General features: G+C 44.6%; 1 protein-coding gene across 1 annotated transcript in view; it reads right to left on the bottom strand.

Moving 5' to 3' along the window:
- Positions 1 to 18,037, bottom strand: part of Hydin (HYDIN axonemal central pair apparatus protein) — a 306,967-nt gene that overhangs the window by 121,250 nt on the left and 167,680 nt on the right. The window contains exons 23-27 of the mRNA XM_051168753.1: positions 13,496 to 13,633; positions 12,592 to 12,670; positions 7,188 to 7,298; positions 6,751 to 6,960; positions 3,759 to 3,896 (exon numbers count right to left, since the gene is read on the bottom strand). Of these exons, the coding sequence (XP_051024710.1) occupies positions 3,759 to 3,896; positions 6,751 to 6,960; positions 7,188 to 7,298; positions 12,592 to 12,670; positions 13,496 to 13,633 (676 nt within the window). The remainder of the gene's footprint in view (positions 1 to 3,758; positions 3,897 to 6,750; positions 6,961 to 7,187; positions 7,299 to 12,591; positions 12,671 to 13,495; positions 13,634 to 18,037) is intronic.

The following is an 18,037-nucleotide window of genomic DNA, read 5'->3' as shown; positions in this document are numbered from 1 at the left end:
ATAGTTGACAGTTATTATACTTTTAGAATCCAACAATCTGCATAGATTCATTTTGTGCACATAAAATAGTTACTGAGGCATTGAAAATTATGAAGGAGGTGAAAATAAACCTGTAGTTTAGCAACTAGAAAATATAAGTTGTGAGTGTCACATGACTACAATTATAAGACTGACAATAAGTTACACATGTGACTGGAATTTCAACTGGGAAAATAATGTTGGCAAAATTTAGCTACAGAAATGTTTATGATTCGTTCTGATTGAGCTCTTCGTAATTTTTGAACTCCTCCTCTCTCTCCCCCCTGCCCCCCCCCCCCCCCGTGTGTGTGTGTGTGTGTGTGTGTGTGTGTGTGTGTGTGTGTGTGTGTGTAAGGAAGAGGGCAACTTTGGGTGTCATTCCTCGGGGCATACATGGTTTTGGAGGCCCATTCTCTCATTGGCCTGGAACTCACCAAGTAGGTTGGCCAGAGAACCCTAGGGATATGCCTCTCTCAGTTTCTCCAGGGTTGGGATTATAAGTGTGGACCACCATAAGTGCCTCTTTTTTTAAAACCTCCCTAGTCTACTTTTTTTATTTAATTTCAGGAATGATATATATTCTTACAAGAAAAACTATTGAATGAGGATAAGAAAAAAATAAGCCACAGCAAAAAACAAAAACAAAAACAAAACAACAACAACAAAACAAAAAACAAGAACAGTGACAACATACTGATATGTATTGATCTGTAATTTATTTAATACACATGAACTGGAGATGCACCAATCCCAGCAGAGTCAATAAACTTATCTCAAATCCAAAACTGACAGTGACACTTGCTCGCCACAACTCCTGTGAGAAGGAATTGCTCTTTCCCTCCACTCTTCTGCTTCCTTCTATGCTATTTCAATATGCTAGTGATACTCAGGACTGAATTTCCTAAGACTCTCACCCTCATGAGTGAGTGTGTGTGTGTGTGTGTGTGTGTGTGTGTGTGTGTGTGTGTGTCCACAAGGCCTAGTCCAGCTGCAAAGGCTGCCATGCTTCTGTCGGGAGCGGGGTGGTATATCCTCACACCTTTTAAACTCTCTTTTTCTCATTCCTCCCCTGGGCAGTCCACAAAATCCTGTTTTCCTGCAGAGCCATGCTTCCTGTGCTCAGTGTTCTGGGATAAGGGAGTCTCAGCTTCCAGCTCCATAGAGCTTAGCAATGTATTTTCCCAATAAAACGGTTCTCATGCAGCCCTGCTGGGGAAATGCCTCTATTTTGTTATACACTAAATATGCGTGGACAGTTCTGCATTCTGAAAAGATTTGTTTTCATGATAAGAATTTGGCTTCATAACAGGGAAGGAAAAACATACAGAGAAAAATCCCATTCAGACATAAAGAGAAGTCTGAGGGCCAGCATAGCAGCGTCAAGGCCCTGGATCTTAGGAAAAGCCTCTTGCAAGGCTGACTCTTAGTTGGCATGTGTGTTTGGGGGTGGGGGTGGGAGGTATGGTTTGTCAACTGAAGTGACTGTTTTCACTTATTAAAATGCCGCATGCACCTTCTCCAGGAAGACTTTTTGGACATCAGGACTATGATGTATTACAACCAAAAAGCACAAAGTGAAATCAGCAAAGAGAGGAAGCATGTGAGCCAGGAACACCTGAGAGGATGCCCACCAGGGAGTCCCACAGGGCACTACGCTCCTGCCTTAGCTACTCTTCTCATTTCTGCAACAACATACCTGCCCCTCCCAAAAAGCAATGAGATGTGAGGGGAGAAGAAAGGGAGGGATAGAGGGCAGAGGGACAGAAGGATGGAAGGAAGGTTTTTTAGAAGATACATAGTCTGTCATGGTGTGGGGCAGCCTCTGATCCCCCACATTGCAGCTCCTTAATTAAACCATTTTGAAGACACCTCTACAGACACACAAGACAGGTTTGTTTCCATAGTGATTATAAAGCCAATCAAGTAGACAATGAAGATTAATTATTCTTTTTAACTGCCGTATATTTTTCTGCGGTTTTAACACCTCAATACAGTTTGTTTCTCTTTTTTTGATACTGCCACTACAGTTTATGAAGAAAACAGCCTTATTCACATTTCATTTTGCAAATGTGGGGACATGTATTTACGATAACTGGATTGAGAAATTTGACCGAAGACTAATTTTAGTAGATACTGCCAAATTTGTCTCCACAGACTTGCGTCAGTTCACACAAACAGGAATCATGTAAACTCAAATGCTAACAAAGGGAAACTTAAGGAAAAAAAGAAAATGTAGTCATTAGAAAAAGGTAGAAAAAACATTTAGAAAGCCTTTATAGAGAAAATGCAAGGAAGGAAGGAATACCACAAATCTCAACTATACCAATGAAAGACAAAAGCAAAAGAATAAAACTTAATGACACCCGTTTTATGAGTGAGCAACCTAAATCGAGACAAAACAGACTATGACAAATGGCATGAGGCAAGACACCCAGGAACTGCAGTCTTGAGACCAAGTAAAGTGGGTTCAAAGTAAAGGCGGAGGAGTGCAAACCCTTTCTGTATACCACTTAGTCTTAAGAAAAGCAAGCAAACAAACAACAGAATAGGAAGATTTGAATACTGCAATTATCTGGTTAGCTTCATGATCACTTGCACCCCATAGTCTCAGAAACAAGATTGCTCTTGTGTTCAGCAGTGTTAAAAAGTCATTTTAGGCTCCTAAATACAACAACTGATCTGCTAAGTAGGGGCTGAGAGGACCAGTTGATCTCTGACTCATTGGACAGAGATGCTTACCAAACCTGAGGTTGGATCTTCTGGATCTACGTGGTGGAAGAAAAGCACTGAGTCTAAACGTTGCCCTTCTACCCCCACAGGTGCACTGGGCTCCTCCCAAAATAAATAAATATAATAAGATGTTAAAGTATAGTACTTTGTAAATGAAAAGAAATATATAATTCTAGGTCACTTAGAGAAGAGTGAACATTGTGAAATTGTGGAAGTAGCTACACATATGAATACAATGCCCACATTTTAAAAATATTTTCTCCATTATGTGAGGGAGTGTTTTGCTAGCATGTATGTCTGTGCACCGTGCACATGACTGGTGCCTGTGGAAGCCAAAATAAGGCATCAGATCCCCTGGAACTGGAGCTATGGACAGCTATGAGCTGCCATGTGGGTGGCAGTCCTCTGCAAGAGCAGCAAGTGCTCTTAACCACTGAGTCATCTCCTCAGCCTGATTTCTGGACTGTTTTCTTTTGTTTTCCCAAGACAGGGTCTCGTTGTGTAGCCATGGCTGTCCTGAAATTTGCTCTGAAGAGCAGGCTGGCCTCAAACTCACAAAGACCCTCCTGCCTCTGCCTCCAGTGTGCTGGGATTTGAAAGGTGTACCACCACACCTGACTCAGAGTAAATTTATCATCATGGGGAAAAAGTCATCAGTTGCATCTAACTGGTTCATCATGTGCCTATTGTACCTGGAAATAGGTACTTGGTAAATGTTTGTTTAATGAATGAGAGTTCTTAAGTCTATCTGTCTGTTTACCAGTCTACCCACCCACCCATCAATCCATCTATCAACGTAGGCTCAGAATGGCCTCAAACTCGATAGATAGCCAAGACTCAAGTTTCCCTGAACCTCCTGTCTCACTCTCCTCCTGAATCCTGGGATTACAGGTATGTGCCACCACATCTGACTCCCAAGTTTTTAGTTTTAACTGAAAAGCAAGGCACAGGCAGTGATGCTCCCCTGCCCTGCTTACGGCTTGGTGTGAGCCCTCTCCGTTCTGACTCACCGACAGAGGCAGGATAAGCGGTACTCCAGGGAGAAGGTTCCTGGGCGAAGACTGGTAGTCCGTCAGGACCTGGAACTCAAAGCCAACTTTCCCGATGTTTTTCAGTGTGATTTCGCGTTCTGTGGCATGGTCAAACAGCTGGAGAGAGAGAGTGGGAAGAAGGGCTGTTGTCTGTCCATGGGATTCTCCTATCACCCTGACAAAGGAATCAACAAATGTGCTCCATCCCCCACCCCCCAGACACATCCTCCTGCCTTCTATAAGGTGTTCATCAACCCACATATTAGCACCATAAAGGGACTTGCAGGGGCAGGAGGCTCCGTGGAGAATCTTGAAGTAAGTTTTCTAAAATAAGTACCAAAGAATCTTGAAATAAGTTCTCTGAAATAAGAGGATTTGCTTCTGATTTTATCCTATTAAAGCACATGATTTAAATTTAGAATGTTCTAGAATGAATTTTCCCATTTACATAAGGAGCCATAGGCACAACATGCCAGTTGAGATTTGCTAGTATAATTCACCAGCTCATGTAGTAGGTTTAGCATCCCCAAACTGAGGCCTACCTTGGGGGTTCCTATGTAAAACCCGGGCAAAACTAGCTGTCTGAGATAGGATAGGGTACAGTTAGGGTGGCATAGCCGAAGAGACTAACTGAAACCAGTTTATCAGAGGACCCTGGAGGTAAAGAAGAAAGGCAAATTCTAGTTGGGTAACACAGCAGAGAAGATCTCAGCAGCCAGTGTTGGATGAGTCTGAGTGGAGGTGCGGCCTTCAGTCTACACACATAACTGCACACATGCAATTCCATAACTTCTACAGGCTGTAGCAATATAACAGGAATCAAATGCAGTAAAAATGGCTAAGAAGTACAGTCTCTGGGTATACAACACAGCATCTAAGCGGAAGGAAGCACACAGAGGATTAGCTGGCTGCTGCCCCTACCCCAGTTAGAGAGGGTATTGTGGCTGAGGTGAATGCCAGGCAAAGGTAAGGACAAAGCAAGCTTTTGGAAAGGAGCTGAGCTATGTATGACTGACAGGATGAACAGTGGCAGAGTGGAATGTGAGGAGAACAGTGTAGGAGAAAATGTGCAGGTAGAAAGGGCTGGGGTGCATTAGAGGCAGTGGGTAAACCAGCTTGGCCACAACTAAATAGATAGCTGATAACGGGTGGGGGGGCAGGGGGGGGCAGGGGGGATTACCGTCAGATGTGTAGGGAGCATCAGTTAAGAGAAGGGCTTAACAGCTGGGCAAGGTGGCTCACGCCTTTAACCTCAGTAATCAGGCAGCAGAGGCAAGTAGGGCTCCATGAGTTTGAGGCCAGCCTGGTCTACATAATGAGTTCCAGGGGTACACAGAGAGACTCTGTCTCAAAAAAAAAAAAAAAAAAATCCAAACCTAAAACAAAACCACCAAGGAGAATGTCTACATCACACCCCTCCTCTCAAGGCTCAGGGATCTATGCGGAAGACGGGGCGGAAGGGTTGTAAGAGGCAGATGTGATGGGTAACTTCAAGGAAACAGTGTTTTCCAGACACAACAGGGCAGCTGCATTGTATGCGTCTGTGTGGGGTGGGCGTGTGTGCGTGGGGGGGGAGGGGGTTCCACGGTCTACATTCCATGCCCCAGCTGAGGAGCTGTTCATATTTGTTTGCTGCTGGGAGAACGACAGTTCTCTTTCATGCTGTGACACCTGGTATACTGATCACACTCCAGGGCAGAGTGCACATGCTGGAAAAGTCAGCCAGTTCAAGCAGGGTTTAATGGGGAGGGAGCGAGAAAGCAAGTGAGAGCTAGGCCGAGGTGGGTAGGAGCTGAGAGGACTTGAGTGAGGAGGCAAATATGATCAAAATACACTGGTTGAAATTCTCTAAGAGCAAAACCATTATTAAAAAAGACTCTAGGATGAAAAAGAAAAAAAATGCTCAGGACATCCTCAGTAAGTGACCTGATGGATGACAGAGAAGGAAGCTCATGATGACTAAATGTCTGCTGTGACCAGAGCAAAGCCACCGGACTGGTGGGCTAGGCATTGCTGCCCCTGCCCAGTCTGTCGAAGAGAGATGCTGACGCTTGGAGGAGTGAGGTGATGCTCTTAAGGTAACAGTGGGAATCCAGACATGATAACAAACTGCTCTTTCCTCAATCCTGTGCTGCTGGGGTGAACTGCCCAGGGATGGGGGAATGAAGACACACTTCCAGGAAAATGTGTCTGACAATGGTGTCTACATGAGGCTAGCAGTGACATGATCCCTTGCTTGCTGTGTGTCTGCAGACCAGCGGGACTGGTGTCATATGCCAGGGAGCTTGGTTTTGAAAAGCGAGACACCGGCCAAATGCTGGGCCCACTGGATTGGACCCTGAGTCTCTTTTGCACTACCTTGGGAGCAGACTGCTGTAATATTTAGGCATGGCAGCCAGGGGTCATTTTGCGCTTGGGACAGGTATATGGAAGACCAGGGATTTGAGGGCCTCCCTTGGCTATGCAGTGAGTTTGAGGTTAAGTCTAGGCTGCACTAGCCCCTTGTCTTAAAAAAAAAAAAAAAAATCAAAAACAACATCAAAACAAAAACTTAGGTATGGCTTGATGTATGGCTTGATGAAGCCCTGTAGTGATTCGGGTGACCCTGAATGGGACTCGGGTAGGGAACTTGGAAACCCCAGATGCTGCAGGTATGTGGGGTGTGCAGGAGAGAGAGGGGCAGCCGAAGAGCCTTGGAGACTGTTTAAGTGGAGGGTGTATGTGTGTGAGAGAAAAGGCACTGAGGGGGAGAAACAGAAGAGTCACAGCAGCTTCTGGACTGAAAAAGTGAGCATCTTCTGACGCTTAACTGGAAGAAACAGCGAGAAGAGCAAGCAAGGGCAAGGAAGCTGATTACGGATGAAGGGCGTGAGTGACCAGACCGGAGGGGATTCAAGGGCAAGGACTGCAGTCCATGTTTACAGCCAACCTGGTGAACCCAGAAAAGCCCCCCGCCTGACGTCAGCAGTACCTGTAATCCATAGTTAATGTTCTTAGTGTCAAAGGAGTAGTTGACCAGGGAGGCCTCCCCCTTCAGCACTATCTCATAGGTGGGCCCTCCTTCCACCTCACACAGAGCTTTGGCCCGTGCGATGATGTCACAGTGGCCGTAGAAGGTAAAAGATATCTGCTGGCTGCTGTATGGCTGCAGGACTCCGTAGAGGGGCAGAATGTCAAACACCTGTGGAGAGAAGCCATCCCGCATGGGAAGAGCTGTCGGGGTGATGGGTCTGCAGTGGGTGAGTTAAATCTTGCCAGTGGGCAGACGCATCCCTGACTTTGGGCTCTGGAACACGCATGAAAGTAACAGTGGAAATGCTCTGCTAGGTAGATGTTAGTTTGCAATAAGCAGCAGGTGCTGGGAAGCATCCGTGCTGGGCGACTAAGGACCTCGGGGGTATCACTCACTTCTTCTATCCCAATGGAGAGCATCTCCTCTTGTTCGAAGATCCACAGGGATTCTGGGTACTCCATCTGGCTCTGGCTCCTTTCTGTTCCTGCGGAGCTGTATTTGATTGCCTGAAAATGAGAGCGGGAGGAAAAGCAAGCATGTGCGACAGCGCATCATCAATGCACACCTCTCCTTCCCTTCGAGCAAAAGGAAATATGGCAAATATGATAAGAACGGGGCTGGGGGATGGAGAGATGGCTCAGTGGCTAAGAGCAGGCACTGCTATTGCAGAGGACCCCAGCTTAGTTCCCAGTATCCACAGCAAGCGGCTCATAGGCACCTGCAGCTCCAGCTCCAGAGGATCGGCTTTCTCTTCCGGCCACCATAGGCACTGTACTCAAGTGCATATACCCCACCCCATCCTCAACACAAGAATATGTAATTGAAAATACATTTAAAGAAACTGTTCAGGAAGTTGTCTCCTGTGCCAGTGTGTTCCAGGCTCTTCCCCACTTTTTCTTCTAACTTTGACATGAACCCTGCCGCTCCATATATGACCACCTCCCCTTGGTGGGAAGGCCTGGTGGCACTCAGAGAAAGAATAATAAGCAGGCCACCAAGATGAGACTTGATAGCCTATGACCATATAGTGGGGGAGGATGTTCCCTTCGGTCATAGACCTAGGGGAGGGGAATAGGGTGAAAGCGGGAGTGAGGGAGGAGTGGGAGGATACAAGTGATGGGATAACAATTGAGTTGTAACCTGAATAAATTAATAAAAATAAGATAAAATAAAATAAGAAACAACAACAACAAAAAGAAACTGGACATTTCCCCCACCACAACAATTGGACAATGCCCCAAATGTACATATATGGGTATTTACAGTAGAGTCACTTTAACCGGGGAGCTCTGAAAACAAGCTGACTGCCCACTAGAAATAGCATGCTTTAAATAAAGTGTGCATAGCACTTCTCTATCCATAATGTGTATTTGTGGACCAGGAACAATATGTGCAACATGTTCTTGAGAGAAAAGGTGGTTCCACTCATGGGAAATGACATGGGCCTCATGTGAGCCACACTCTGAAGGCATGAGTGGGGGTAAGCTCATCCTGAGGTTTGCATGTGCAAAGCAGATATCTGGGGGACCGCTAAAAACGTCAGCAGTATTTTCTTATGAATGAATGGGATTCAGAGGAGTTTTGATTTTTCAGTGTTGTATGAATTTTCCATGACAAGTGTCTCTGAAGATGGAAATCAATGAATATTCAGAAGACAAATATATGAAATTAAAAAGACAGGGAGAGATGGCTCAGCGGTTCTTCCAGAGGCTGTTCCACTGGCTGGTCTTCCAGAGGTCCTGAGTTCAAGTCCCAGCAACCACTTGGTGGCTCACAACCATCTATACTGGGATCTGATGCCCTCTTCTGGAATGCACCATGTATGCACACAGAACACATAAATAAATAAATAATTTTTTTTAAAGCAGAGAAGGATCTAAGGAAAGAAATTACAATGAGTAGATTATAGTACACATGTATGTATATGCATGCCTGTCCTGTGTATATATATCTGTCTACACCTCATGTGATAGAAGTCTTCATAAGCATTAGTTAAAATACTAAAAGAAGTTGATACACATTCACACACAAATTTAAAATATTAAAAACATATGGTTAAAAAGTAATACTCCCACCAATATTCCTTACACTTCAGTTGTCTCTTAGATAACCACTGTTTGTTTGTTTTTGATAGATTCCACTTAATTATTTTCTTCATTTTACTGGTTTTTGAAAATTTATTATAAACTCCCAGGACACCTTCTAAGAAAGCTTCCAATCGCAATTGGTCCAGCATTTCAGACTCCCACACAGGACTCTGACTAAGCCTAGAATTTCTCAACATTTAGAAACTGGACCACAAATGCTATTCCTAGCTTGTTTAATCAATTCCCCAATTTTATTTGGGCCCCTACAAAGGTATTGTTCATCCCAAATCAGCTGGAAGAAACCTTAAGAGAATGATGCCCCATTTCCTTTAAGGGGGGTTGGGTAGGCTTTTGGTTGCTTTCTTGGGCTACAGATGGTTATTTTCAATGAGAGTTGGTTACAAGTTATTATTGATCTTAGAGAGAAAACAAGGTTGGACTCAGGCATGTCTATCTTTTCCTTTATCTTACATTCTTAGGTTTGGAGATAGGGGTTGAAAAGAAAGAAGGGGGAATAGAGATATATAGGGAAGATAGAACAGAAAGTAGATTAGTGAATCTACTCCTCAACTTAGTGCCTCAATTGTCATTCACAAGGTTATTTTTAATTCGCTGGTATAGAATTTTGTATATAGATATAAAATAAGTTTAATTTTAGATACAGTGGTATAGTCTTCAAATGTAAGATTATTCTACACACACACACACACACACACACACACACACACACACACACATTTCTACTCTACTATAAGGTATTGTACCCATATAACTCAAGTATAATACAAGGTTTATTTCCAATACTTTGAAATGCTATTGCAGCTGTGTTAGGATAAATAAAATATACAAGTTAATTGTTAGTTGATCAAATCATGGTCACATCAATTACTATTCTATTTTTATCACAAGAATATATATCTTAGGTGCAACAGATAGATATATTCTATAGAAAGACAAAGTAAAATAGTTAGATAAGGTCTTCAAACATACAGAATATGGCATTTAAAAATGTTTTTTAAATTATTTTAAAGATTCACTGACAAGGAGACAGGTTAACTCCTGGCAACACCCAGCCTACCTCAAAGAGCATCAAAGAGCCTCCTTATGGAGATGGCTTCAAATGTGGCAAAAAAGCCACTGGGAAAAATGTCCTTGTTTCTACCACAAACAGAATTCTGCCTTAAAAAGGGCAAGCTTGGATGCAGGCAAAGTCAATGGCCAAACTCTGGGTAAGCAAGTCCTCAATAGTTCCTGCCTCACAAACATGTCTGTCAGATATATTGGGCCAGAAGGCTAAAGATGATGCTCCAACGTTATAGAGGATTTTGGGTGACTATTCAGGTAGCAAACTGTCTCTGTCATCTTCACCTTTGGAGAGCTATTAACCTGCACTCCTGGTATACTCAGGTAATCAATTTTATCCCTTCTCAAGTCTCAGATGGAGTTGAAGACCAGATAGTTTAGTTCACAATAATTAAGCTTAGTTGTTTAGAGGTTAAGATGATTTTAGGTCTAGATAGATGTTTTAAGTTGAGAACGATGAGATATGATAGATATTGATTTACATTCAGAATTTTAGATGCACTAAGATAAGAAAGATGTTTTCTTCAAGGCTGTCAAATACAAATAGCCAAAAACACTAAGAATGTAGCATTTATATAATTCCTGATTGTGTCATGGTTCTTCTTGCTATAGGTAGTTTATTGTATATATGTGTAATAATATAAATGTATATGTGAAAACTAAAAAATAATTAATAAAAAAGAATTTATTTTAAAATACTTTTTAAATATTTTAAAAATATTTGAGAGTGGGTAAGTGCATGTGAGTGGAGGTGTCCATGGAGGCTGGAAAACGATGCCAGATGCTCTGAAGCTGACTCCAGGTGGTTGTGCACTTCCTGATGTGGGTGCTGGGTATGTCCTCTGGAAGAGCAGTAAGTGTTCTGAACTGGCTGTCCAGTCTTTATTTGACTAGTAAGTACAGACTTCCTACTATGAACTAGTTCTCGGTATTGCTGCTAAAATGGCGAACAGAACAGGAAAAGAATATGCTCTGCCCTCCTGACCCTTGCACTTCTTAGATATTCTATGCGGAAGCAAATATATCTATGCTGCCATTTAAGAGGCATAGAGAGCACTAAGTCTGACAGTCAGAGTGCTTGACACACACATCCCCTCGCTGACATGGGAAAGGATAATGGTTCCCACCACCAGAGACAAATGTTTACAATTATGGAAAGTGTATTAGGTGCTCAATAAGTGCTAGTTGTTGGGGCTGGAGAGATCACTCAGTGGATGCTCTCGCAGGGATCTGGGTTCTATTCCCAATACCTGCCTGACCGCTGAACCATCTGTTCAATTCTAGAAGACCTGATGGCCCCCTATGGCCTCTCTGGGCACTGCATACACACAATGCACATATATACACACCCAGGCAAAACCCCTACATATAAAATATTACAAAGTAACTATTGTTGTTTTTATATACTTCTGCCTTGACACAAATGGTAGCACTCTATGTGCCCTTTTTTCACCTAGCACTTCTTACTTAATACTTTAGACATTATACCAAACTGGTAGAGAACCTATTTGCTTTGTATAATAGAATTCCGTAGCATTGCCTTGTGCAGATGCAATTTGGCTTATTCAGTTAATCTCCTGTTGGCAGAATTATTGTTTCCAAAATGTTCTTGCTCTTACTTGCTCTTATAAACAAAACTGTGATGTACAAGGCTAGTTATATCTTCCTATAAACACAGAGGCATATCTGGAGAATAATTTAGAAGAGAAAGTTTGCATTTTAAATATTAACAAACCTGCCAAGTTACATGTCATAGAGGGTACACCAATTTGCCCCCTGTCTGTATATATGAAAATCTCTGGTCATGCATAATTTTTTTTGTCATGACTCTGTCTTAGCTGGGACACAAAATAATTCATTTTGGGTTTTGAAATTTTTTCTTCTTTGCTATTTCTAAGATGCAATAAAAAATATCTTTCTAGTGAAGAACTTTGTGTCTCCAGTGGTTTTTGTAGTCTATCATTCTAGTAGAAGTATTTAAGGGTATGCATTCTACATATGTGGGGGGGGTATGTGTGCATAGAGGCTTATTGTGCATACATGTGAGAGAAGGTACCTGTGTACATGTATGTGGAGGCTAAACATGTGTGTTTACATCTTGATCACTATCTTTTGAGGCAGAGTGTCTCATTGATCCTGGGGCTCAGCAATTCGGCTAGACTGTAGGGTTCTACCTGTCTCCACACCTGTCCAACCAGTGCTGGGTCCCTGATGCATGACACAGAAACTGGCCTTTGCATGGGAGCTGGAGATTTAAACTCAAGTCCGCATGCTTACATAACAGGTACTTTAGCCACTGCGCCACTTCCCGAGCCCAAGGCGTTAAACTTGCCTTTTGCATATGCTACATTATTCCCGAGAAAGATACTTTCCCATTAGCAGCCCCTATGCAGAGAGTGGGGAGAACGCATGACCACCGAGGCCTAAGGATCACCAATTTTTCACTTTTTGGAAACTTGTGTCCTGAGGGATCCTGGGCTCTCACTGGGGAGAAGTGACCCGGTCCAAGCTACCCGGCCTCATGCCAGTTCCACCCCAGCGTTGCACATGGCATCCTGCTCATGGTTCCTCTGGGCTTTGGGAAGGATCTTTCACTTGTTAACCCCACCCAGGAGCAAAGGAATCATACTTCTGAGACCACGGTGGATGCTGTGGGCTTTTTCAGTTCTCTTTCCTCAGGTCCAGCTTCGTCATCTATGAGGATTGTCCTGGGGAGGTTACAGAAACGAAAGAATGACTCACTCGGCAGCCATCATCACCAGCCCAGGCATACGTGCCCCCAACACCCATCTTTCTCTTTCCCTCTACCAAATCCCAGAATAAGTAGAGAGCATCACTCAAGAGACACTTTCTCTAAGCTGGCAGTGCTCATCTGTCCTCTGCCTTCAAATGTGTAGAGAGGCCATCTACACTGCTCAGTCTCCCAGTGGCCACCCTTTCCTGGGGCATCAGGCTCATGTCCAGCTTGCAAGGCATTCTGGGAAGAATGAGCAATTCTTCAGACAGTTTGGACACTTCCTCAGTGCTCAGCGTTCAAGTTCATGATGTTTGATCTCGTTTTAGTCTGGGTGTCACTGTCCAGTTTAAGCTGGCTTCAAACTCATAATCCTCCTGCCTCAGGCTCCTGAAGACTGGCATGACAAGCATGCACTACCATACCTAGCTGAATTTTCTAACTATTCGGAGCATTTTTATTGTGAGGATGCAATGTTTGATGGATGTATGTTGACATTATTTTATGATTTCTACCTTGAGTCCTATCCTGTTGGCAGAACTTTGCTCTGTGGAGGGGCAAAGGGAAGGAAGGAAGGACCCCATACCCCAGGGTTAAGAGCTCTGTTCCCTACCTGAGAACACAGATGGTTCTCAGCTCTTTAACTGTGAGGGCCAGCTGGTAGGCCTAGCACACTCACCTAACTGTTGACTAGTGTGTTGCTGAATGGACAGGTGAGGGATGGGTATTAAGAGTGCGCGTTCAGTGAAGAGGAAATGATGCTGCAGGGAACATGGCCACACTGGTTTTGCCTCCTTACTTGATGGAGTCGCTGAAGTCCATTTCGGTAGGCTCTATCATCGGCGGGGCTGCTAGCGAGCTGGTGGTTACTGAGGTCACTGGGATGGACTCCACTTGGGAAATGAGGCCACTGTAGGGCTTGACGGATGGCACAAACCTACCAAGGCAAGGGGGCATTTTAAATTACAAGTTGTTGGCCCCTGAGCTCTCATTTTCTAAGACCATCTTCATATCCTACATCACAAAGACCCGGAAGGACAGTCTTGTGCCCTCTCTTGGACTTGCCTTCTTCAAATCTCAGCAGTCTCACTCCTCAAAGTTTTGGGGACCACCCATCTCAGCCTGGATCCAGCATCTCCCCTCTGAGCATAACCAGACTCCTGAGAGTCCCCTCCTCCATCTTCCGTCTCCTCTTTGGTTGACTGTGCCCCAGGACTTGTTTCTCACAGCACCAGATACAGTGCGCTGCCTAAACTGCACAGCCAAGCACGCACAGGAATAAGTGAGGCACTGCTACCACACAAGCAGAACGCAGATTGGGAGTAGGGTGAGGAATGTAATGCAATTCCTGTTGGGATCCTGAATAAAACAAACAAACAAACAACCACCAACCCATCCCTTCTAGTGTGGAATCCTCAGCACCTTGCTTGATTGACACATCCCAACACGGGTCCCATTGGTGAGTTTGCTGCCACTCATGTTCTGAGTCAAGGGGATCCTGGGGAAATTAGGTGGCTGCACTAGCCCACATGTTCAGGTGTCACTAGTTAGATGATAAAGGCCGTTAGAGCTCACCAAGGCTGAGGCCAAGGTGGTGGCCTCACTCCCGTTTCTCTTTTCTTTCTGGGCACACCTGACTTTTGTTCTGGACTCCTATGTCTTCCTCTATGTCTTACTGTAAATGTCAGCCCAGTTCACTTATTTAATCACAAGTAGCTTGGGGCTACTCATATGTGGTGGAAGTTTTGGGAAGGAAGGCCTAGCGAGCCTTTAGGTCGCTGAGGATATAGCATTAAAGGGCATGGTAGAATGCTCCTGTCTCCTTCCTCGCTTTGCTCTCTGGCTCACAATGAGATGAATGGATTTGCTCCGTACCATTACATGTTGCTTTGTCACAGGCCCCAAAGAACCAAGATGAATCAACTATGGACTGATGCCTCTAAAGCTGTGAGCCGGTACAAATTCCTTGGTAGGGAACTGCTGAATTATATGACCTATGCACGTTTAATGTTAAAGAAAACCACCAAACACGTCACACTTGATATAATAATAATATAATATTAGTGTGGCAGCACACTGTATTATCATTAGTAGGCTTATTTTAAGGGAATGTTTTATGTGATTACTACAAATGGAATGCTAGCCTTAATTCATTTCAAAACTCAACAGGGGGAAAATCAATGTTATTTATTTGCCTAGTGAAGTCTCTGAGCAGAGCATTGCCTGCTGTTTTTATGAAGGAAGACCACTTTACTTCCCCTTGAGGAACCTCAGAGCTGGTATCATCTGTAACTGGGCTCATTACAGAACCATGAGCTTTGTAGGGCATGGGTCTTCTCCTTGTCCCTGCAGCATAGAGTCTATTACACAGACACTGAGCTCAATGAATGTTTGATTGGCTGCCTGGCAGGGTAAGTGGTTAGATGAGAGCAGGTAAGCAGTGAGCCATACTCACACCCCACCTAGGATGGTTTTATCTTTCCCGAGCATCCACTGGGCTTGTTTTAGAACATAAGGGTTTTTTTTTTTTTTAAGTTGACTTTGGTTTCTTAGCAGAGCCTCTCTGTAGGGGTGGATGAGGTATAGGAAAATCTCCTGAGAAACCTGAAACAATTAAGACTCTTGGTCCCATCCTTGGGCAGATTCAGGACTCTAGTAAGAGCCCAAGAGTTAGTTTTAAGTCATCCCAGCTGCTTCTGGTGACAAGAAGACACCATGGGTGGGAAGTCACTGTGATAGCTCAGGGTAGAGCTGATAATTAATGTGGGGTTAACACTGTAGCCTTCCCAGCGAGGGACAGTGAAACCCAGCAGAGGACAGTTCTGAGCACTTATTAAATCACCACAGGTCAGCAGAGATGCCTGGGGGGGGACCCTCTGCTGGGCCACGGTGCACATAATAGCACTCTCTCATCCAGCACTGGCACCCCCACCCCCAATGTCTTCCAAATTGAAAAGAGAACATGTGAAAATGTCTGTCAAGGAAAAATACAAAGCTGTGGAGTGTCTGAAAACAACACCTCAACTGGGAAGCCAGAGGTCTCTTTGGAAACAAACAAGAGAGTTTAATGTAATGAGACCTTCAGCTGAGCAGAGGCTTTAACTCATTAAAGCCTGCCCCCCTCCCCCCAATCCAAATCCAACACTGGTGTGGCTCTCTCCAGAAAAAGATTTGTTTTCACCTGCAGGTGTAGCCTGGCTTCCTTCTCCCTCAGGCTTACATGGTTATTTTCCTGCCATGCTGGCTCTCACAGGATTAGATCCTGTTATTTTTAAAAGAGAGTGTGCAGCAATCAGGGAAAATCAATATTGCTTCAACTCTAGAGGGATCGCTGGAGACGCCAGGAGAGGACACGCCTTTGGGCCGCAGCAGCGGCTTCTGAACATCAAACGCAGGCTGATAAACAGCACTGGGTCAGGGTCAGGAGCCTCCATCTTCGTGTTTTATTTTGACCTCACAGGTAAGGAACAGTACAAACATTTGTGCTACACAGTTAAATAAAAATGTCCGCCTTTCTCATTTCCTGTTCTCTCCTCCACGGCAAGCTGGTGCAGGAAGGTGGAGGTCACACACACTTTGGTCTGGGCAGTGAGGTCCCACCAGGTCCGGTGGTAGGGAACATGGGGGTTAGGACTGGCCACTTTGCAGTGGACACAGTGACTGACAATTGGTTTACTTATTACATTTGTATTCCAGAAGTGTCCCTTACTGAGGGGTCAGGACAGCCTCCAGCCTTATGCAAAGGGCCTGCAGATGTGCTATGACTGGCTGGACAAAAGGCATTTGCTATTTTCCAAAAACAATATAGATCCCCCTGCTAGGAGGATGTGCTCATTGCCGGAGGCTGTGGGTGCTGGGAGCACCTTTCTCTAGCATGGCCCTGCCCTTTAGAAAGTGCCTCACACACCAAGAGTTTCTCAGGAGGTTATGTCTTCCTGGGGTCATATTCACACTTCCATAGACCACACATTACAGTCCACTCAGCAGCCAGTCCTGCCCCCACCACCACCTCCACCCTAGCACATGATGCTGTATCCAGTTTCAAGGTGATGCTCACTCAACGTTTATTGAATAAGGCATTCTATTCAAGAGTCCCCTAAGGGCGGAGGACATGGCTCAGCAGTTAGAGAGCTTGCTGTGCAAGCACGGAGACCAGAATTCAGATCCCCAGAACTTGTGAGACTACTTGGTGGGCAAGGATGCCTCGCTGTAACTCTAGAGCGCAGAAGGCAGAGACGGGATCCCTGGAACAAGCTGGCTAGTTAGGCTAGCGGAACCCGTGAGCTGTGGGTTCAATGAAGAGAACCTTCCTGAATAAGTGAGGTGGAGAGCGATTACAGAAGACACCTGATGTCAACCTTGGCTCTCCACATGTCATTTGAACACACATGCACTGCATACTTATGGCCATGTATACACACACCACGCTTACATATAACCGAGAGGGGAAAATGTCCTGTTAATCAGTTTCCTTTGTTAAAGAGTTACAAAGATCTTGTTTGGGACCTAGAGAGATGGTTTATTGGGCAAAGTGTCTTTTGTGCAAGTTTGGGTTCCAATCCCGCCCCCTCCCCCGCCCCACTCACATATAAGCTGGTCATGATGGTATGTTCTTGAAACCCTTGTGTTGGATGGCTGCAAGGAGACAAGTGGATCTCTGGGGCTTGCCAACCAGTCTAGCTGAAGTGACAAGCTCTGGATTATGGAGAGAACCTGCCTCAAAAAGTAAGGTAGACAGTGACGGAAACATCTGAAGCTGTCCTCTGGCTTCCCTGTGCGTACACATACAGACGGCTACACGTGGACACCGCACACATACATGTGTGATTTTGTTTTGTCTAAGCATTGCATCAGATGGTATAACAACAGCCCCAGTGATCCCTCCAATTCCTGTAAGCACAGGTCTTTGCAAGAGAACGTTGCCTCTCCTCTCACCGTCAGCTAGAGTCTATTTCCTTCAGACCCCAGCTCGGCTCTCGGCTTCTCTGGCATGTGAAGCTGCATTAGAAAATGTGATGTACACATCTGGTTTATCATCTCGTGCCACCCGTAATATTATTTACTATATCTTAGGGTCAAAAAATCATCTCTCGTCTCTCTCTTGTTTCTGCTTCTCTCATATTGGACAGCTCTTGCCCACCTTTCTCTTTATGTTTCCCTCCCTCCCTCCCTCCCTTTCTCCCTCCCTCCCTCTTCTGAATCTCCATGTCACAGTATGCTTGCTGCTCCTTCCTGTTTCTTTCTTTATTATTATATTTTTTATTGAAAAATAAAATCATTCATATTACATATCAATTGCTATCCCATCCTGTGCATCCTCCCATTCCTCCCTCCCTCTTGC

Source organism: Acomys russatus, chromosome 26 (genome assembly GCF_903995435.1).
Source record: "Acomys russatus chromosome 26, mAcoRus1.1, whole genome shotgun sequence".
In the NCBI taxonomy this organism is placed as follows: Eukaryota; Metazoa; Chordata; class Mammalia; order Rodentia; family Muridae; genus Acomys; species Acomys russatus.
The sequence above is the reverse complement of the archived record's forward strand: the minus strand, read 5'-3'. Positions and strand labels throughout refer to the sequence as shown.